Here is a 21,830-nt window from a genome sequence, read left to right as displayed (position 1 = left end):
TGGTAAGCTTACCAAAGAACTCCATAGACCAGAAAATACACATACTCAAGATGTCATTTTCACAGGGCCGAAAGCATGACTGAAATTAAAACTCAAATCCAGGCCATTTAGGCCACACAACTGCTCAAAGCAATGACTGGCAAGCTCTCTGCCCCCAGCCCCTTTACTTTGGAGGAGTCTTATCTGCAGCTTGCTCAATTCTCTTCAAAGTCCAGAAACTTTCAGTTTGGTCCAGACCGGTTTTATCAAGACACAAGGAGCATCAGGTGACTGAGCACCTGAAAACAGAGGATTTGTAGGAGAAGCTGTTGCAAATCCAGAAAGCCAGAAAAAGGCCATGGAGTAGCTACATTTTGAAGCCTGCATGCCGTTCATCGAAAGGAGCCCTGCTAAGTAAGAGATCAGCTCAGCTGCAATTACACCTGTAATCCCAGCCTCTCTGGGGAGGAGGAGATAGCTATTACCCACCAAGTTTTTCAGTCTGCTGCAAACATCGCCTTCGCTAAAAGCAGGGTGGGTTATTTTTGATTTTTTGATCAACGTGGCACCCTTTTATTACTTTCTAAAGAACAATGATCAAATTCCACTAGTTAGAGCGAATGTGGCAGGGAGGTAATTATTAAACAGGATTCACTTCAAATACTGCTGGAGAAAGCGCTTTAGCGTCCATGAAATAACCCAGAAAGAGCCAGCTGCCTGAGGAGGCACCGCAACCTGTCAAAAGCAGCCCCAGCCAGCAGATAACACACCAGGTACTGGTGAAACCCATCGTTTAGCAGCGAGTTACCAGGAAAGAGAAACACAGCGAGGAGCGCAGCCGGTTGAAAACAGCAGAAATAAAGCAAAACAAGAATAAGAAAACACATATTTTTTTTTGACATAAGGACACACGTGCGCCCCGTGATATCGCACCCTGTGCTATGTGGAGATGCGCATACCCGGTGATGTTATAGGTATTTCCCTAACATTTTTCTCTCTCCCCGGGTGTTTTTCTCTCCCTGGCCACCTCTCGCTCACCCTCGTTTGGGCTGGAGCCTTCAGACCGGGGATTTTTTGGAGGCACCACCGGAGCCGAGGTGGCTGGGCAGCACCTCCCCAGGGCACAAACCCCTCGGAGGAGCCACCCTGGAGGGCAAAAGCGCTCCGGACAGCCTCCCAAACTAGGCAAACACCCCGGCTTCCAGCCGGAGGAAGCAGAAGGGTATTTTTAAGGCTGTATTTTGCGAAAAAAGCGGGCCGGGCTGCGATAACGCCGCTGCTGCGGGGCACCGGGAGGTGCCCGCGGCGGTGCCGGGTGCCTCTCAGCAGCGCACTCCCGGGACGGGGCAGCGCTGAAACCGCTCCGAGCACCCCCAAAATCCTCCCCCACACCCCCTTTACCCACCCACACCCCCCAACCACAGCCCCAGCCCCTTACCCTCGCACTGGTAGCCGGCCAGCCCCCAGATGAAGTCGGTGCAGTAGTGGCAGAAGGTGGGCTTGGTCAGGGTCACCCTGCGGAAGCCGTGACCCGGCGGCACGGCGGACGGCGCCCAGCCACGGCACCGCCCGCCCAGCACCGGGCTGGAGCCCGGGCTGCCGCCACCACCGCGCACCGAGCGGCTCCCGTCCGCCATGCCCCGGCTCCTCCAACCCGGCACCGGCCGCCGACCGCCCTCGCTTCCGCCCCAAGCGGCGGCGGCGGTGTCGGTGTCGGTGTCGGCATGGGGCGGGCGGAGGCGGCGCCCCGCTGAGGGGCCTCTCCCTCCGGCGCCGCGCCGCCGCCTGCCGGCCGTCAGCCGCTGTGGGCCTACCCTTGGGGCAAAGCCAGCCCCTGGTTTGTCAGAATCACCTTTGTTTGAAAATAAAAATCCTTCACCGCCCCCTCAAAAAAAAATAAAAAAAATAAAAAAAATAAAAACACAACACGTTGAGAAACTGCAGCAGAGAGGCGGAGGAGCCCTGCCCGCGGGGAGGCCTCGCTGTGTGGCATGGAGCAGAGAGATGCTCATTAAAAAGAGTTCCAGCGTCTCGCTGCCCCATGGAGCAGGACGGGTGCTGTGACCCACACCCAGCACCGCTTGGAGAGGCGCAGCGTTTCTGGTGGTGCGTTTGGGTGGAAGGGAAGGCTTGCCCTGAGTTGTCCTGCCTTCGACTCTCAAGAACTCTGCCTTTATGAGGAAAAAAAATTAGTGCCTAGCCATCTCTTTAGCACAATCCTTTATAACACGTTTCTGTTGTCCACTTCATCTTCTTAGTACTTCTTATTCCAGTTTTGAAAACTGCACACCAGGATGTTTCCATCCCACCAGTCGTCTCTGCCTCTGAAATACTTCCATGTCTTTGTTATTAAATTAAACAAAGAACCGTAGCAGGAATACGCTGGGACAAGACAAGAAGCTATGTCGTTGGGTTTCGTATACCTGTAGTGGGTTTATGTGGCAAGGCTTTGGTAGCAGGGGGCTGTGGGGGTGGCTTTTGTGAGAAGGATCCAGAAGCTGCCCCATGTTAGATAAGGGCGCCGTTGCTGACCAGAGCCAAGCCAGTAAGTGATGTTATTTGCACCTCTGTGAGAGCAGATTTAAGAAAGGGGAGAAAAAAAAACCTGCAGTGGAACAGCAGCTGGGGGAGAGGGGTGAGAGCCAGCCCTGCAGCCCCCACCGGCCGTGCAGCAGGAGGGCAGGAGGTGCTCCAGGCAGGCAGCAGCAGTTCCCCTGCGGACTGTGCAGGGAGAGGCCCCTGGTGGAGCAGGCTGTCCCCCTGCAGCCCATGGCTCCCCCATGGAGCAGATCTCCACGCTGCAGCTCCCCCATGGGTGGAGGAGCCCTTGGTGGAGCACCAGGTGGACCTGCACTAAAAGAGGCTGCAGAAAACCCTTTCAGTTGAAGACGTGTGCGTGCTGAATACAAAGAATGAAATAAAGCCCATAATGCCTGGTGCTATCTTCCAAAAACTCATCCTCAGTATGGTCTGTGTGAAGATCATAGAACAAGGAACACATTTCTGGGCACATGGAGGAGAAGACAATGATCAGGAAGAGCTGGCACAGGTTTCCCAAGGAGCAATGATACCTGACCAGACTGGTTTGCTTCCAGGACAAAACAAGTAGGAGGGGAGAGCAGTGAAACCTTGGCTTCAGCAAGGCTTATGACATGGTCTGCCACAATATTCTTATATCCCAACTGGGATATTCCATGTCCAGATCAGTAGACAACTAAATGTGTAAAAAAACTGCTTGGATGGTTGTCTCAGGACGTAGTGGTTAATGGTTTATACTTGAAATCTGCCTGGAGGCCACTAACAGGAGGAGTGTAGCAGGGGTCTCTCCTGGCACCTGCCACATTTAGGATCTTTATCAACAACACAGAGAAGGTGGTGCAAGGCACAATTGTCAATTTTCCACATGACATCAGGCTGGGGGAAACAGTTATTGCACTGCCATCCAGAGGGACGTGGACAGGCAGGAGGAATGGGCAGGCAGACAAGGGAGCAGCTCTGCAGGAAAGGTCCTGTGTGTCTCACCTGTGTTGACAGTGAGCTGAATATGAGCACCCTTGCAACAATAAGGGTCAACAACATCCTTGGCTATATGAACAGGAGCACAGCCAGTAGACCTAGAGCAGGGATTATACCCATCTCCTCAGCATTTATCAGACTGTGTCAGGAGTATTGTATCCAGGTTTGGCCCCCAGTACAGGAAGAAAGCACAAAGACAAATTGAAGCAAGTTCAGTGGAGAACCACCAGGACGGCTAGGAGCTGGAGTACTTACCATGTGAGTGGAAGCTGAAGGAGCAGGGCTTAGCCTGCAGAAGAGACAGCTTCAGGGGGACCTTAGGGCAGCTCCCTATTATCTGCAGAGAGGTTTTTGAGAAGATGGAGCAAGGTTCTTTATAGTGGTGTGTGCTGGGAGGACAAGAGGCAGTGGTCATGACTTCAAACAAGAGCCCTTCAAGCTGGATATAAGTGGAAAGTACCATTCCACTGCAAAGGCACTCAAGCAGAGAAGCAAGTTATCTAGAGAGCTTATGCCCTTTCTGTCTCAAACTTTTCAAGACAAGACTGGGTACACCGTGAGCAGCCTGGTCTGTCCTCACTTGTGAGGTCAGATAATAGACTAACTGACCTGAGATGTGTTCCCATCTTAACTTTCACATGATCTTATTTTTCAGAATGTTACACTCAGACATTTCAACTGTGAATGGACCTCAATACACACACAAGCACTCTCACTTTTAGAGACATGTCTGGGTTGTCAGTTGGTACACGCTGATGTAGTTCCTCAAGTTTTATCTCTGTGTACAGTGGCTGAGAGTGTAGATGTTCACACAGGCCACCAGAATGCAGGGAGACTACAGGTACATTAATTTAAATTCCTGTTGAGCATAGAGAAAGGGGAACTAAGTCTAACAGAGTCTGTTTGCCCTTACATCTGTGTGCCTCAACTCCCACATACTATATTTCAGTGCTCTAAAACAATTCAAGTTTGACGTATCAGAAAGTTTATCTTTGACAGCAATTCCAAGATGCATGACAAAAGTTTCAATTAGATTAGACTTGGCAGTGTTTCTGTAGATTGAGTTCAGTGCTCTTTGCCAGATTTGTTCTTTGGGACTTGCCTCCTTGCTCAGGAGAGGAAACCCCTTCCCTATTTGCTTAGCCCATGTCATTGTACTCTTATCTACCTAAAAAGACCCCTTCTCTTGCTTTTCTTCAAGAATGCATCTAAAAAGCATCTCACCTCAGCTGCTCTGTTAACCTGCCCTACCTTAATTTTCTAAATAGACTGTCCTCTTTAGCAGTCATTCTTTTGTATGGATCAAAGGACAGAGGCCCAGGAGTTGGAAAGCTGAAGCTTCTGTGAACAACTCTTTCCTACGATCAGGGAAATACGCTGAGCTGCCTCATGAGGACAGTTGAGAATTTGGCCTTGTTTCAAGAGCTTGAGGAAGTAATTAATACATATTTTTATACAAATGTGAAAATGCATTCAATGAACAGTAATTCAGATACATTACTGCATTAGCTGCCAGTGCAGGATTTTCACAGGGTTTCCTTGAAGTTACCTGTGAAATGGTAATTTGTATTGCTAAGGTGTAAATGACCATCTAAGATTTTGGCTATTTTTTCATGTCTCAGATACATATTTATGTGCTGTAACACAAAGGCATTTGTGATCTATATTTGCTGTGCTTTAACTTCCATTTTTATCTCTGAGCAACCAGTCTAATAATTCAAAACAACCTAAACCATCTGATTGTCTTCAGCCACGCCTGTTTCCACCTCCACTGCCAGCAGCCATGGAATATGGCAGGATTTGAAGGACAGCCATTCTTCCCGTTTCACATATGTATAACAAGGACCTAGTCCTTGACAGCTGAGAAGAGCAAAGTAAGAAATTATTACCAGAGGTGTCACATTGATAAATATGATAGCTCTCTAGAGGTGTCTGATAACACTTCCTGACTCAGAGCTTGGTCGTCTTAACTGCAAGGTTTCTACCACCTTTATGTCTGCACTCAGGATCCTCATCCAAAAAGAGAAGAATGATAAGATATTTTTATTTTTTATTTTTATCTCCTGTCAAGGTGTCCTTTATAAGCAGGTCATACACTGATCTTTATAAAAAAGTAGTAGCTAAACTCTTTTTGGAGACGAAACAGCAGTTTGCCTGAGCCAAAAAGGACAGAGTCCTCTTTGCAGCTAGCATGACTGTCTGCACTCACAGCTGCAAGAATGTGCGCAGCTAAAAGGATAAGGGCAGTGTTACCTGTTTCAAGGGCAGTTACCTGTTCTGGAAGAGTCAAAAGAAAAACCTTGCCAGACCAAAGAAACAGTTTCTTTGAGGTGTCTGGATCATAGCAAACCTTGGAAAATGGATGCTATTGCTCAAGGTCACAGTTATAATCACGGTCCTAGTACTGTTTGTCTCCTGCAGTTCTGCTAGGACAGAATTATCACCAGTTTTAAGCACCAGTGCATTCTTGGCTGGCAGCTCATTTAGGTGAAACTCTACTAGGTCGGCCAGGTCAGGCTATCTGAGGAAGGTAATTCTCCAGAAATTGTTGGCAACAGCATATTCAGATACAACAGTCAAAGCACATTAGGGGAAAAAATGTTTTGGTTAACTAACAAATTTTGTATTCCCATGGATAATCATCCTTCAGCATTTCTAGTTTTTAATATTTTGTGGAATTCGAGCAAGCCTTCCATTAAGGACCAACATTCTCACATACTCTAGCATGGACTATAGATGAATAGATGAAGAAGTAGTTTCTACCTGTGTGCTTTAACAGTAAAATCAAGAGCTCATAGTGATCACAGTATTGCCTTTCTTAAATATTCCTCAGTGGCTCTTAGAGTCTCTCTCTCTCTCTCTCTCTCTCTCTCTCTCTCTTCTCCAATCCCTCTATGAATATGTAAAATGATGCGGCATCCATCATGCCTCAATGAACTATTTCAAGAATATATATACAAAAGATCGACATATCTACATAAATCTTCAATTTGCAGTAAATACAAGGGTTTAATATTCACGCAGAAATTGATGCCTCACAGACTGACAACTGAAAGATGGAATAAACACAGTTATTCCACTTCTTAGGTTTACCTTTGTTTTTGAGTAAAGAAGAGCCACAAACAGGTGAAGAGAGGTAAAATTGTAAAAGCATCCATTTGCTATGTCTTGACAAGATTAGCAACAAAGGTCAAAATGCAACCAACTGCAACCTCTGCAACCATCATTTAAGCAGTTTTATAGTCAAGTAAACATTTTGTGTTTTTGGCTTGCTACAACCTCATTAAACTCCAGTGACACAACTCTAGAGCAGGCAATTCAGCAAAATCCTAATTTTTCAAAGCCTCTTGGCTCAGTAAAGGTGTATTCTGTAAATTGTTCAAGCTTTACACCTTGATCTTCTGAACTTTCTGTAATCTCCTTGAACTCTGCATGTCTGGGGAGAGGAAATTTTGACAGGTAGAAGGCATGTGGTACAACTGAGAAGTGCAAGTTCTGGTGCATTACTCCCATTTTATGAATAGGATTAAGTAAGTGTGATGTGCTCTTAATATCACACCATATTTTTATCTTATAAGTAATAAATTATATCGATGTTTCCTTGACAATGCAATGAAATCCAGTTACTCACCACTTTCATTTCATTTAAAACACAGACAGAGTTTTGCATATACCTTGCTGTTGGCAGCCAGTTGGAAGAAAGGGCTTGGATTTTTTTGGTTTGGTTTGGTTTGCTTTACTTTGCTTTCATTTAAATAGGCATATAAATATTTGGAATTTGAGGGATAACTTAGTAGTAACGGCTCATGTGTCAGCTTCCTAGTCAGGGGAAGTTTCAGATTTGCAGCTTTTCCACTTCTCTGTACTTTCACAGAGTGACAGAGTCACAGAGCGGTTGAGGTAGGGAGGGACCTCTGGAGAGCATGCAGTCCAACCCCCCTGCCAAGCAGGGTCACCCAGAGCACGTTGCACAAGATCACATCCAGGTGGGTTTTGAGTATCTCCAGAGAAGGAGACTGCACAGCCTCTCTGGGCAGCCTGTCCCAGTGGTCTGTCACCCTCACAGGGAAGAAGTGTTTTCTCATATTCAGCCGGAACTTCTGTGTTTCAGTCTGTGCCTGTTGCCTCTCGTCCTGTCACTGAGCACCACTGAAAAAAGACCCGCTCCAGACTTCCTCTTTTGTCTCCAGGGTCTGGGATTCCTGGGAGCTGATCTTAGCAGTAGAGACTGAAGCAAAGAAGGCATTCAGCACCTCTGCCTTCTCTGTATCCTTCAGCACCAGGGCACCACCCCATTCAGCAGCGGGCCCAACATTTTCCCCTGTCTTCCTTTTGCTGATGATGGATGTGAAGAAGCTCTTCTTGTTGTTCTTGCCATCCCTTGCCAGATTTAAATCCAAATGGGCTTTGGGCTTCCTTGTCACATCCCTGCATACATTGACAGTGTCCCTACATTCCTCCCAAATGGCCTGTCCCTTTTCCCACATGCTGTATACTTTCTTCTTCTGTTTAAGATTTGCTGGGAGCTCCCTGCTCATCCATGCTGATCTTCTGCCCTTTTTGCTGGCCTTCTTAATCCTAGGGATACATTGATCTTGAGCCTGGAGGAAGTGATGCTTGAATACTGACCACCTGTTTGGACACCCCCCACACCTCCCCCCTTCTAGGGCCCTAATCCATGGGATTCATCCAAGCAGATCCCTGAAGAAACCAGAGTTTGCTCCCATGAAGTCCAGAGTCACAATCATAGTTTCTGCTCTGCTTCCTCCTCGCAAGAACCTGAGCTCCACAATATCATGGTCACTGCAGCCAAGGCTGCCCCTGACCTTCACATCTGGAACCTCCTGGGCTGTTTGTGCCAAGCTGTGTGGTCTTTCCAGCAGGTATCAGGGTGGTTGAAGTCCCCCATGGGAACCAGGGCTTGTGATTTCAGTTGGTGATGGCTAAACCAAAAGTGAATCCTGATGTTCATTTGAATGGGATACCAATTCTAATATTGTCCGTGGACACTGGCACTTTCTATCCCCATGCATCTCACCAGGCCTCAAATGTGAGATTTACAAAAATCTGACAGCTGAACAGACTGGAAAAGTACTAGGTCATGTTTGTGCTCTCTATGGTTTGCAATGGAAAGCAAAAGGGACATGCAGCTTCTCAGACCCACACTGGAAAGGACTATCAGTATGTCCCTAGCATCTAATTAGTTTCCTTTTTGCTTTGTAGTAGCTGTACGTCTTACTTCCTGACAAAAATTCCTTTAAGATAATTACACTGACCACACGAGAAATAAATCACAAGCATAAACTGTTTGGCTGAAAGCTTCAACTGCCGATAAGTAGGAGAAGCAAAACACAGGTATGGAAAGCCAACAAAAAGTTCTGGCTCAGTTTCAAGTAACACTGGTAAGATAGATGATATGGCTTTCAATTTTTGATTTGATTCTTTATATAGACAAATTAAGAGATTACAGCTTTTCAGGTAAAGGTCAACAGGTCAACATAAATAACACATAAGACTACACAAGCTTTTTTTTTTTTTTTTTTTTTTTTATAAAGGAAATTAAAATGTCTGTCCTCTTGAACACCAGAACATTAATTATGAGGCATATACTTCATAATATACAGCACCCCACACACAGTACAGAGACTTAGGTCAGGAGAAAGTGCTATTTCCTTCAGCTGACATGCATCCATCTATTGTGGGGGAAAAAACTGCAGAGACAGCATGAATTAATACAGCTTCATTAAAAAAAAATAAATCACTGTAGTTAACATTGTTAAGGAGTCTAACAAAAAGGTAGAGGCATTTATTGCAGGCAGACTGAACTGCAGAAGTCACACCATATTATAACATTTACACTTCTTGCTGTCTCAGGAGCACCCCTGGCTCTGCTAACAGAACTGAGACTTCTAAATAATGAGCTATCTCAAAGCTGATAGAAAAAAAACATGTAACAACATAGAAAGGTTAAAAGTCTGAAGCTTTATGCCCAGTCCTCTAGCAAATGTGATGATACAACAAGCAAGGCATTTTTGCTCCAAAAACACTGACTTTTAACATTTAATAGCTTATTTCCAGCTCTGTTTGGAACACATACTAATACAAATAACTTCCCGAGAAAGACTATACAGGATTTGCTCAGAGTTAAGCAATCACTTTTCTGGGAAACAAAAAAATAATAATAAAAAATAACCTAGCATTACATTTATTTATTGTAAAGGATTGTTAGTTGAATTTATTTAAATGTATTTTGACCCTGGACCTAGGGAACACGCAAGCAGTTCCTATGAATGGAGTAGCTAACAGTGCATTTTGAACTGCAAAATAAGCAGAAACGCCCACGTGGAATAACAGCTTGCTGTTTCTGTTTGGTGAGGGTTGTGAATCCGATAGGATCTGGAAAATAAAAATGTTTTGCTTTGAACATAATTTTGCTGAGATCAGTTGTAAGGATTCTGTGTAGGCAATAATGGTCCTTTCTTTTCTAAATTATAAAACACTCTAGACTGTCCAGCATGAGTATACATAGTGCTGGCATATTAATTTCTTATCTTAAAGATACTCCACCGAAGATTCACCCACTCAATAACTGAAACAGAGTTATTTAGTTATATAGTTATTATAGACCCTCTTCCCACTTTTTTGTCCTTCTTGTGCATCCTCTTCTAAGATCCTCAATTGAGTCTCACTAAAATGGTTTCTGCACAGTGTGGTCCAGGGTTGATTCATAGTAAGATGTGTACTGTGACTGCTCTCAAGAGCTTGTGTTTACTTCATTGAAAATTTTAGGATAGGAGAGCTTTCTGGAGGTCTGATGCTTGCAACAGGGACAACCTTAAAGTTAGATCCAACTCCAGTATTAGAGCAATTCCATGTTTTCTCAAAACAGGGCTGTTAACCGGCTCTGTCACTCTGTCATGCTGACAAAATGTTACAATGTGTGACTCAATCTATAGTTTTGAGAAGAGTGGAAATTTTCTGATCTATGCTGGAGGTAAAACAATTAAAAACCTACTTGTGTGCTCTGTAATGCAACTGGGAAGGGCCATGTAGGATCACATAGTTAAAATGGAAACTTTGCTCAAGAGTAATAACACCGAGTCCATCGGTGTCCAGGAAAATTTAGCATTTTGAGGTGCCAAGAATACTGTTGGAGTGGTGTGAAAAACTCCAGTGTCAGGATCTGGCTATTGGGCAGTTCACCCATATGATGCTTCATGCAGGGTCTCTGCTTCCTGCTGTACCATTCCTGTGGTAGACTTCTCATTCACTTCTCAGACATTACATTCCCACTTTCTGCTTCAGTACATCTCCATTGCCTTTTGCCTTTTAATCAATGGCAGTGGCTCTTGACTCTGTGGTGGGGGATGTCCCTAAATCCCTCAGCATCTGCTCCTGCTCCAGCACATCTCCAGTGAATGCCCTGGTCCCTCACCGAGCCTTGCTCCAGTGATGTTTCCATGCAGGATGTTTGAGAAATTATCCTTTTCCTTGCAGACAGTGGCCTTTCAAGCAGGAGTGGTGGGCCTGAGACAAGCTGCCTGGCCATGCCTGCCCTGGGGGTGTTTCTAGTGAAGGTAGGCACAGTGGCAAAGGCAGACCCCTCCAAAATCCATGCCCCCTCTGGCCGGGGAGAAGTCTGTCTCCTCCCAGCACTCTGTTTAATGAGGAGGCTTAGGGAAGGAGGCTGGGCAAGCTGTGGAAACACAGCCCCAGAGGAAGAGCCAAGTGGACAAAGTACAAGCAGGAGCTGGTGCCCCAGGTACAGTGGGAGGGAAGCCAGCAAGGGGCTACCATCAGCACCCCGAGCTGGGGTGGCAGCTGCTTTTGGGATGAGCACTGCCACCTGGGCTCCTGTCGGATCTGCAGGCAGTTTGCCTAGTAGAAGGGATAACACAGGGGAAAGAACCTCTCTGAGTTGGTCTCTGCCCCTTGCAGAGAGACAGGCTCTCGGAAACGTGTACCCAACATCTAAGTATGGTCCACGGCTGAGTATGCAGGGACCCGGGACTTGGCTGCCTTCGAGTAGAGGCATGAATTGCAGCGTGGGCACGGGCACCAGCACCTCCAGCACCTTGCTGCCAAAGCTGCAACACCTGGCAAGGGAGCCAAGGACTACTGCGATGACCCAAGATGCTGCTCCTGGCAAGACATCTGGCTTTGATGGACTCCTAGGCTTCATGTCATCCTCTTCCCCCTCCATGAGCACTGCTCAGGAGATAAGAGTCAGTTCAACTTGAGTATTTCTGTAAGCAGGACTCAACCTCAGAAAGACTTCAATCCCCAGACAGTTGCTTCCAGATAGAGTTTGTTAGGAAGCAGATCCTACTCACCAGTGTTAGGTTGCTCAATATGCTTAGTTACTTTCATCTAAATAAAGAGTATCTGCAGAGTATCTGCTTAACCCACACACAGTAAAATCAGTAAAAAAGTTTTCCTGAAACTTAAGTCCTCTTGTTTTTTTTTCTAACCCCTTTTCATGGTCACATTCCAAAACACTCATGCTACGTTCTGTTCTTCACTAAACAAGTAGAATAACTCTACTTTTTAAAAAATAAAGCAGCGTATTACCTCTTTCTGGAAGGCTCCTCTCCAGATGTCTGCTCAGAACAGGGGAGTATAAAGACATTTATGCTTATTTCTGAAAACTCGAGAGGTTCAAATTACCAGCTGTTTGTCCGCATCATTGCAATTATTCCTTAACAAGTGTTTCAAAGATCAAAGACACGTTGAATAGTTGCTGAGGTTTGGCAATTTAATCCTAAATTAGTTACATATGAAAACAAAAATAAAAGCCTCCAACACCTACTTCCATTGTGTTAGCATTATGATCAGGTTGAGAAGTCAGACTTCAGGGTGGGATTTTAGGGTGACTGCTGCTGGCCTAGGGGTGTAGCCAGAAGTGAAAGAATGTGAAATAACAGGGTGTAATTTTAAAGCACAGCAGATAATTAACTTCCACCTCAATGCTTACTCCAGAACTAAGGTTCTGCAGCTTAAGTTTTCTTTAGAAAAGCACCAAGCTAAGTACTGCAAGTGTAATTTTTAGCTTGGAACAATATCATCCAGATGTGACTGGTCTGGAACAGAACCTTTTGTGTCATTATCCTTCTAAAAACACATTTACAAACTCTCCAATATGAAGTGCTTTCAGGAAATGGATATTTAAAAGAGGCTTAGCCTTGACAAATACTGAAAGCACCACAGAATTAAATCTGGGTATGCAGGAACTGCCTACACAGAGAACATGATCAAAATACCTTATTACCATCTAGTAAATAGCACACAATAGATTTTCAGTGGTTTTGGTCAGTTAACATACTGCATACAAAACCAAAAGCACAACAACAACAACATAACAAACAAAAAACACAATGGGATTTCACTGATGGAAATGAAACATTCAGAGCCTGGTAGCTTTCAAATTAACATTTCATAGCAAGTCCCATTGGGTAGATTGCATTTGGCACAATCACAGCTTTTGATTAAGGTCTGTGGTAAATGAGGCAGTCTGTTCACAGAAGGAGAGATCAACAGTGGAGGTACTATTTGCACACAGAGCAGCAGTACAGGATTACTCACTGGAAGCATCTAAATGTTGTGCTAAGAAACGGGATAAAAAGAAACACCAAACTCGGTCTTCTTCAGTACATCATTCTTTGCTGCTATGTCTTCTGGGTTAGTGCAACCACCAAAAGCATTCTTATGAAGGATTGGTTATATGGAAAAGACTTCTTGCAGAAGGGCAAAAATGACAATATTTTGAAACAAAATTGTATTACAATGCCTGGTGTGAGATATGATTTAGCTCTATGCTCCCATTCCTGCTGGGGGTCAGGGTATATCCCTTCATCCTGACTCTGCCATAACATGAGCAGTCTGGTTAGGAAGCCTTGGAAGAAACTTAACAGAAGATTCCTGAATTATGACAGTTGTTTTTATTCAGGAAGTTAACTTTCTGCAGGTATATTGAGGACTGTAAAAGCAAAGTACTAGTACAGAGATTTGGGGAAAAAAATAGGCAATATATTTCCCTTTTTGTTGAAAAGTAGTTAGGAACTGTTAATCGGTCATATTCAGACATGAAGAGTAAAATGTCATGGATAAATATAGCCTACCATTAGGGTGCAGCAGAGGAATTTCTGATGCTTTTCTCTGCATCTCTAACACTCTGCGAGCAAAACAAGCATATGTAGACAGCCCAAAATACAGGCCTCTTTTCAGAAGCACATCTTCTATTGTTTTTTAGAGCTACAATCGTTTGCTTCTGATACAGGGGCAAAACAGTTAATTTCAAAATGACAGAAGACCACTAGCAGTTGGGGAAATGATTAGAGCTTACATCAGAAGTTCTTTTCACATGAATATGGAAGAGGAAAATAAAGCAAGAAAAAGAAAGACAGCTTGAAAAAAAATATCAATTTCAGGTGGAAAACATTTTTTTTTTTTAATCACCCTTCATACTTTAGAGAGATTAGTGAGATTTATTCCCAGATGTTTCCTTGTTCTCCTCCTCTTCCGTCTCCACGTATATAGGAAGAAGAAAAAAAAGCAAGTCTCAGCTCTTAGCATTTGCACTGATCCTGGCTCTGCTTCTGTCTCCTCTGGTTTGGCATAACCTTCTGCTGTGTCTAAGTTGTCTGATAGTAAAAATGATACTTTATGAACTGTAATTAATGCCAGCAGGCATGATTTTAAATACACCATTTAAAGCATTATCCACGGTCACCAGTGGACGCTGAAAACAGACGAAAAATGTTAATACAGAGATGTGTCCAGATGTTTTTCCCCTCAGAAATTAGTAGCCAGGCATACAGAAAGAATACCATCCTTTCCACGTACCAAAATCTTGTGCTGTTTGAGGAGTGCTTGTATGCCGAAATACTGGGAAAGACAAAAAGACTTTTTCCTCCTGATTTATACCTTGAGCGCTGTTCACCTCCCTAAGGCTTACAATAACTTTTGCACATTGCTTTACACATTGAGCCCCTTACTGCAGGGCAAAAATATTGTCTGAGCAGTCTATGAAAGTGAAAAGTGACAGCATGCCTTGCCTGGCCTAACTCCCACCAGCTCCACTGAAGGCAGTGCAACCGCAGCAGTGTGGGTCTGATCGAGCCTGACTCCAGACTTCAAGCTCTCAGCCAGTGCAAAAATTGTTCAATAATTCTTGAGTGAACTACTCTGAACATTTTCCATTTATGGCTAGTATAGCTATAAATGGCTAGTGTAGTTATGGCTTGTATAGCACTTGCAGTTTATCTAAAACTTTATACCTTTTTCTTTGATGATAGTGTTATTTATTTATGGATGGTTTCCTGCACATTTTGCTACCAGTAACTGTCATTCATTTCTTCTTTTTGCCCTGTTTTTCTCTTTTTCTAACCTGCTTTTATTCTCAAAGCATTCCTTGTGACTTGTTCTCGCATTCTTCCTTTGAAGAATCATTACCTGATGCTTGTTTTTCATACAGTCTTATTGCAATAGACTTTGGAATTACCTTAACTCAATTGCAAACGATTCTGAAGTCACCCTTGTGTCCTACATAAGAGCTTCACACTTTATATCAAACTGCTTTTATGTGCCTTCTACCAGTGGCAGCTTTAAAACCTCCAGTTTATTTAGAGCACTGCAGCAGTGACACTTAATTCATCTGACAGATTTATATTAATCCTTCTCGGCAAAGTGGAAATTATTCTGAAATTGGAGGTGATGGCATCACTTCTACTTGTAGTGATTATCTCAGTTACACCCAATTCAGCGTAACAATGACAATTAGCTCCGTATCTTATCTCACAAAACGCTTCATGGCACTCACAAGGCAGAATCAGCAATTCAGCTGGTTTCAGCAATACAGAAGGAAACGTTTAATGAAAAGCCTAGGTGCCCAGCAACATGGGATAGCAGAGTGGTCAGTACTTGAGACCTCACTGATTTCAGCTGCATTGCTACAGCTACAGACACAAAGGCTCCTTCTTTTCCCTAACTTTGGGGGTAACTCATGTTTCAAAACCATTGTTTCTCAGGAGGAAAAGGCATATTATTTAAGTATTTATTATTATTATTAAGTTAGTGTGTTTATATTCACTTATGAAAATGGCACATTTGCAGCTAACCCACACTTAGGCTAAATCCAACAATTATTCAGCTCTTGTAAGCAGTTTGCTAAATACCAGTTAGTTCTAACCAAGAATTGGTGTGTATGTGCATGTCATTTATAAGTCCAAAATACAAAGCTATTCCCACATTGCAGCAGAAATGTAAATTAAAGCATGAAGAGTGCTATTGTTTCTCCTTCCTATTCTTACAAGAAATGTCACAGTTATCTAAGTGGAGTAACGCCCAAATTTTGAGCTAGGAAAAAAGAAAACTGTATTCAAATTATTTAGAAAAGAGAGAACTCAGTGGAATAGGCCCCAGCAGAAGTATAAAGCCAATCTATTCTAGATAGATTATTAATTAAATTGTAAAGATTTCTGCATATCCAAAAATAATTTCCCCAGGAAAGGCTCCAGTAACCCAGAACTCCACTCACACATCAGTAAACTCAGTTGTTGTTGGTTTTTTTTTTTTTTTTTTTTTTTTTTTTTTCCAGTCATGCAAGTTGTAAGTCCTTGGACAGAATAATTTAATTTTCCTTCTGTTTTAAAGTATAACAGCGGAAGTGCTTGTTATTTTTACACAAGTGCAAGGCGTTTCAGGAACCCTGACAAAGTTTCAGAAACAGTATTTCTGCAAACATCTGCATCTAATGTATCTGTTTGGAGGGGATTGAGATAAGATTAGTGTGACATACATCATTCCCACATTCTCAAATGTCCTGAAGCCAAACATCCCAAGTAAAGCCCATTGTTACAAGACTTGCCCAAAGTGCTGAACTTTAGCAGAACACAAGATGCCTGAGATTAAACTCATACTGAGGGATCCGTCCTGTATACACACTTCTGTGCATGCTTGACCACGTAGCTGCAAATAATCAACAACAACAACATTTATGAAAATACAAACATCCATCCAGATTTAGCAGCAAGTTCCACTACAAACCACTGAGTCTACAGAGAATTAGGGCTCAGGCAGTGCCAATTTGTAAAGGTGCCATGTTCCAAAACAGGACAATTTAATCAGTTTGCTGGTGGTGAAAAAGAAAGTATAAGAATAAGAAAAAAAAGCTATCACAAGAGTAAATCTGGCCTTTTACTTTTCTTATGACATGGCTCCCACAGTGTTCTTTTTACTGGCAAGAGGGTAGACTAGCTTAATAAGATTTATATCTCTGGGATGATTCGATGGTTGAATGGCATTTATCAATCTACACATAGCAGCTACTTGGACAGCATGGTGCTGGAAGGGAAATGTCAGGTTTGGAGGATAAAATAAGTTCTGTGTGTCCAGGCAACTACAAATAACTGGGAGGGGAGTGGAAGGGAGGAGAGAGGAGGATTGTGCTGCAGTGCTTGCTCAATTTACCAGTGACCAAAGGCATGGCAGTGAGGAGTATGAAACCACTGCTTTTCAGGCAAAACTACAAAACCTAGCCTGGGTTAAAGCCCAGCTACACAGGGAAATACACTGGTGCCCAGCAAAGAGTTCTGCATTTCCTGCAGGGTGTATCATCGCTCTTAATAGGGCCGGGAACTGCCCTTGTACTTCCACAGAACACACAGGTTTTCTTTCTGATGCCTTTTACATCGACTATAAGCTCATCAGGAATTTTCCACTTCTGAGGAAATTCTGCAAAAGTAGTATGTAGGGTCTGGTTTTGACAGCACAGCGCTGGCAGTCAGGAGACAGCAATTTTACTTGTCTCAATCTCAGTTTGCACCTTGATTTTGGGTACATTAGCCCCTTTCTCACCTCCCTTTTCTTCAGCTCGTGTGCCAGGGCTGGACAAGTGCTTTGGTATTGCTGCCAGAGTGCTGGGAGTGGAAGGGGTGGGGAGGTTCTTCGTCAGACTACACGCATGAACTTCAGCTGGGAAGTGAAATCAGAACCTGAACTCCAGGCCAGTGCCCTCTCACTGGCAGCGAGACACCAAGCCTCCGCTAAACCTCATTTAACCAGCAGATGGCAGAAGTTAAATCTTTGTTCTGGTGCTGAAGCCAAACCGCGATATTCAATCAGCCTTTGCTGCAGCTACGCGGATTGGAGAGTGATTTAAAGAAAGGCATTAAAAAAATAGCGTTAAAATCAGAGGCAAATCATAATGTATTTATCAAAATATGCTGATCCTGCAAAATAACCTGCAAAGTTCCCCCTCAGCAGCTCCTAAACTCTGATTCACAGATGGCTTCTTGGAGTGCAACGCTTCTAGTGAGTGCCAGGTTCATTGGAAAATGCACATTATAGCCCACGGAACATAATATGAAATACGATGTACCCGTAAGTGCTACCTGGGGGACACATAGTACTCCAGAGCAAACCTCACTGGGCCATTTCATTACACCACGGAAAGCCAGGAACAGCTGGAGGACACATGGAGATGGTGCTACTGACGGACACTTCTTTGGGATGACTGTTTGAAAGGCAAACACTTGGTCCTCCAGGCTGGCAGCTCTACATTAGCATCTCCCCCACCCCAGCCTTAGCCTAGTTTTAGACAGGTGGCAGCAGCCACAGGATTGTTGCAGCCTCAGTGAGCAGCTGAGTCTGTGTGGGGGATTAGCACTGTGCAGGATTCTGCTAAGTGCTGTATACTAAGGTTTTATAGGATATAATGACCCGAAAACTTCTGCGTGGGAATCCCACATATTTGTAAGTTCTTGCTGGGATAAGAATGGGTGAGATGTGTTTATAGATGTAACAATGAAGTCATAGAATCATAGAATGATTTAGGTTGGAAGGAGAACACCATCTAATTCCAAACCCCCTGCCATGGGCAGGGACACCTCCCACCAGACCAGGTTGCTCAAAGCCCCATCCAGCCTGGACTTGAGCACCTCTAGGGATGGGGCATCCACAGCTAGGAACTGAACAAACATGACACGCTCCCTGGGTTTCTAGGACACTGCTTGGTGAACAACTTCAGAGATCACTCTAGAAGCAATTTGAAGTTAGACCAAGCATCTTGCAACTGGATTTCCCCAACAATGAGAAAAGGGCAAAGAACTTACATACAGTTCCTCATCTCCTCATCTGCTGTGAAATGATTTCACAAAAAAAAAACACCTAAAAAACAGGAAGTCATGGGAACTGGGACGCCCAGGATTGCAGCAAGAAAAGCATGTTACTCCTATTCATGTCTATCTTCAGTGCAAGAATTGAAGAATGTAAGTTTTTGGTTTGTTTGTTTTTGTTTCTTTTGTTTGTTTGTTTACTTTTTTTTTTTTTTTTTTCCTTTTTCTTACTTTAGCCCTCATTCAGCACAGTGCATGATTGCCCACAATAAATGTCGGAGGTCTTTGCAATCTGATCTTAAAACCCAGAACACATTTCAGTAAATATCTTCCTTATAAACAATGGTTCTAACCTACCACTCACTTCCCAGCAATCTTTGGAGAGAGACAAACCTGCCAGCAATCATCTGACATATCAGACACATTATTATCAGCCTAGTCCTGCTGAGGGGAATGACAGTTTCAAACACTCTGTACTGTAAATGCCAACCTGTGGTAACCTTCAGAGAGTATTATCACAAATCCTTGAAAGAAGAGCCTATCTTCCAATCCCAACACAGCCTCTGTGTCCTTAGATACAACCAGCTGATGCTGCAGCAGTGCTGCCTTTTCCTGTGTTAAGAAAGCCTCCCTCCCACAGCAGGACCTTGGGTGCCATCCCTCCAGACAGAACAGAAATTACAAGCCTTGCAGATATTCACTGACAGAAGTTAAAGCTGACAAATGGATTTTCCATTTCTGTTGCTGACCTGCTATTTTACTAGTCTTTGCTTTCCACAGAAGAGTTCTTAGGCCTATCAGATTTTGCAGCAATTGCATTGGCATGTAGGTACGAAGGATTCTGTTCATGATTCAAAACTCAGTGACATACACAGGTCTTGGAAATCTGTTTTGTTGGGAGCAACAACAAAAATCACAATTTCTTTGAAAGGAAGTGGCCCAAAGAGTTATTCCCAGACTTTATCCCACTAAGAGGAAGGTACTGAAATTATGTCATTGTTTTTTATTAAACATGTACAAAAATCAACAACAAAAACAACTTCTGTAACATCTAAAACTCGAAGCAAATCACTGAGAGGTTTTCGAAAATCTCCAGCTTCTCTTACTACCAGAATCATCATTAGTTTGTGGTGTCCTGAAGAAGTCATTGGCCTTTTCCTTCTACTACCAAATTACAAAGATAACTTCATTCCAAAAAACTCAGTCTTCTGAACCTCTTTGGGTAAAGGTTTGAAAAGAGCATTATGAATGGATGCCCATTTTGATGTCTGAGTTAACCATTTCTTAAAGCCAATCAGTTGTTCTAAAGACTCATTTGATCCGAAAAAGAGAAGTTGGAGAATATATATTACTTCATGAGATACTTACACTGAACATAAAGCAGGCCGACCTGTAAAAGATTTTGAGTGATAACCCAAACGTACTGTATTTTGTAGGTGATGGGACATCTAGAAGTATCAAGATAATAGTAGGCTTAAGCACAGACAGACCTTAGAGGACATAATTATGCCACTTAAATCAAGACCAAGTGTATTGACTTAAAATACAAAAAAAGGAAGGAAAAAATAGCAAGACAACTGTGTATCTTCTTTGCTAGACCCTGAGATCCTGCCACTGATTTTCCCTGGCCTGCGTGTTCCAGCTGGACAGTGCGTAGGCAGGAGGATCTGCCAGCACAGGTCAGCGTGCAGAAACGCAACCGGCAGACAACCAGACAAGCCGTCTAGGGCATTTTATAGGTTCCTGCAGTCTTTTCCAGCAGAGAAAAGTGTTTCCATTTTCACTCTCTGCATCACCTCCAGCATCTGAGGTCCGCTCCTCTCCTGCAGTGTCAGCAAGAAGCCCTGTTTGTTCTTCACCTCGTGAACTCTCTTCAGGGAAAAATAACAAATCATCAGAAACAACTACAAAAACATTACTGGCCATCGGTTTCTGCTGGTGGTTAAGCAACAGGTCTGCTAACCACAGCTCCCCCAACCGCCCCCCAGAGATGTGTGAGACATGTAAGCTCTTTTTGTGTGATCCCTGCAGATCTTTAGCTCCCCCTTTCTTTATCTAATGCTTTCACTAGGACTAGATACATTTTAATATATTCTTTCTTCTTTATTTAACGCTTTCCCTAGAATGAGTCGAATTCTATCTGACGCTATTCGGGCCCTAAACACACCCCGTTCTGTCAGGGGACGGGGGACGCGCAGCGACGCCCCCCACCACCACCACCAGGCTGAGGTGACGGTGCCGTGCCAGCCTCTGGGACACTCTGTCCCCGGACACCCCCTCCAGCACTGGCGTCACGGTATCGATCCCGGACGGGTTTTGTGTAACAGCCCGGGGCGGGGGGGGGACAAAGGCCCGCTGAGGCAGGGGAAGGCCGGCTCGCCCCGCCGCCATGCCGGGCGGGGAGGCGGGAAGCGGGGGCCGCCATGCCCGGCCTTGAGGGCGGCGGGGCGGAGCTGGCCCGCCCCTGCCCCTCACCCTGCCCCTGCCCCGTCCCTTCGCAGGCCGGCAGCGGGGCAGCGCCGCTGGGTTCCTGCTGGCTCCCCGGTGAGTGCAGGGCTCGGCGGGGGGACGCCGTGCCCTCCTACGGCCCTGCTGGAAGCTGCCTCCCCCGCCGCCGAGGCGTCCCCTCTCCCGGCCGGGTGCGGGACATGGCGGCGGGCGGGCGGCTCGGGGGCACCCGGGCGGCTGTGGCGGGGCTGAGGAGGGTCCGAGGGGGGTCCGAGGGGGGTCCCCGGGGTGCTGAGGGGGCTGTGGAGGGTCCCCGGGGTGCTGTGGGGTGAGGAAGGGTCCCCGGGGGCCTGCCCGCCTGCAGCGCGGTGCTGCCGGGAGCTGCTGTGGTGGCAGCGCTGAGGGGAGGTTTTGTGGGGAAGGAGGGCAAGAGGCGAGGCTGCCCTGCCCTCGTCCTGCTGTAGCTGTTTGGTGATTATTTATTATTATTATTATTATTATTATTATTATTATTATTATTATTATTATTGTCTGTTGGAATAATGCTGGCCTAGCCTCCTTGCGTTTTCAGCGGTACCGAAATGCTACGGGAGGGTGCGTAGCGTGGATATGGAGCACACGGCTGTGCAGTGAAAATAAAATAAACCCCTCCAAAACCCGCAGGACGCAGAAAGGATGGAGGCAAAGCTTTAGAGGCCGGGAGGAGCGGGGTTCACCCGGTGTGAAGGTGAAGTTGTGCAGGCACAGGTGCCCCATAGCAGCCGTGAGGTGGAA

General features: G+C 44.8%; 2 protein-coding genes across 4 annotated transcripts in view; one reads left to right on the top strand and one right to left on the bottom strand.

The window, feature by feature from the left end:
• The window catches only part of DGKQ (diacylglycerol kinase theta), an 89,909-nt gene extending 88,199 nt beyond the window's left edge, over window positions 1-1,710 (bottom strand). For both annotated transcript variants that reach the window (XM_068666130.1, XM_068666131.1), the window contains exon 1: window positions 1,418-1,710. In XM_068666130.1, coding sequence (XP_068522231.1) covers window positions 1,418-1,616 — 199 coding nt within the window. In that variant the 5' untranslated portion in view covers window positions 1,617-1,710. The remainder of the gene's footprint in view (window positions 1-1,417) is intronic.
• Window positions 1,711-20,993: 19,283 nt separating this feature from the next.
• ACO1 (aconitase 1) overlaps window positions 20,994-21,830 on the top strand; it is a 36,273-nt gene continuing 35,436 nt past the window's right edge. Inside the window, exon 1 of one of the 2 annotated variants that reach the window (XM_068665918.1) lies at window positions 20,994-21,152. The gene's annotated coding sequence lies outside the window, so the exon portion shown is untranslated. Of the gene's footprint in view, window positions 21,248-21,830 lie in introns of both variants that reach the window. The other variant, XM_068665919.1, reaches the window with a different exon arrangement.

The sequence above is a fragment of the Anas acuta genome, chromosome Z (assembly GCF_963932015.1).
Source record: "Anas acuta chromosome Z, bAnaAcu1.1, whole genome shotgun sequence".
Lineage (NCBI taxonomy): Eukaryota > Metazoa > Chordata > Aves > Anseriformes > Anatidae > Anas > Anas acuta.
This window is presented reverse-complemented; position numbering and strand designations above follow the sequence as displayed.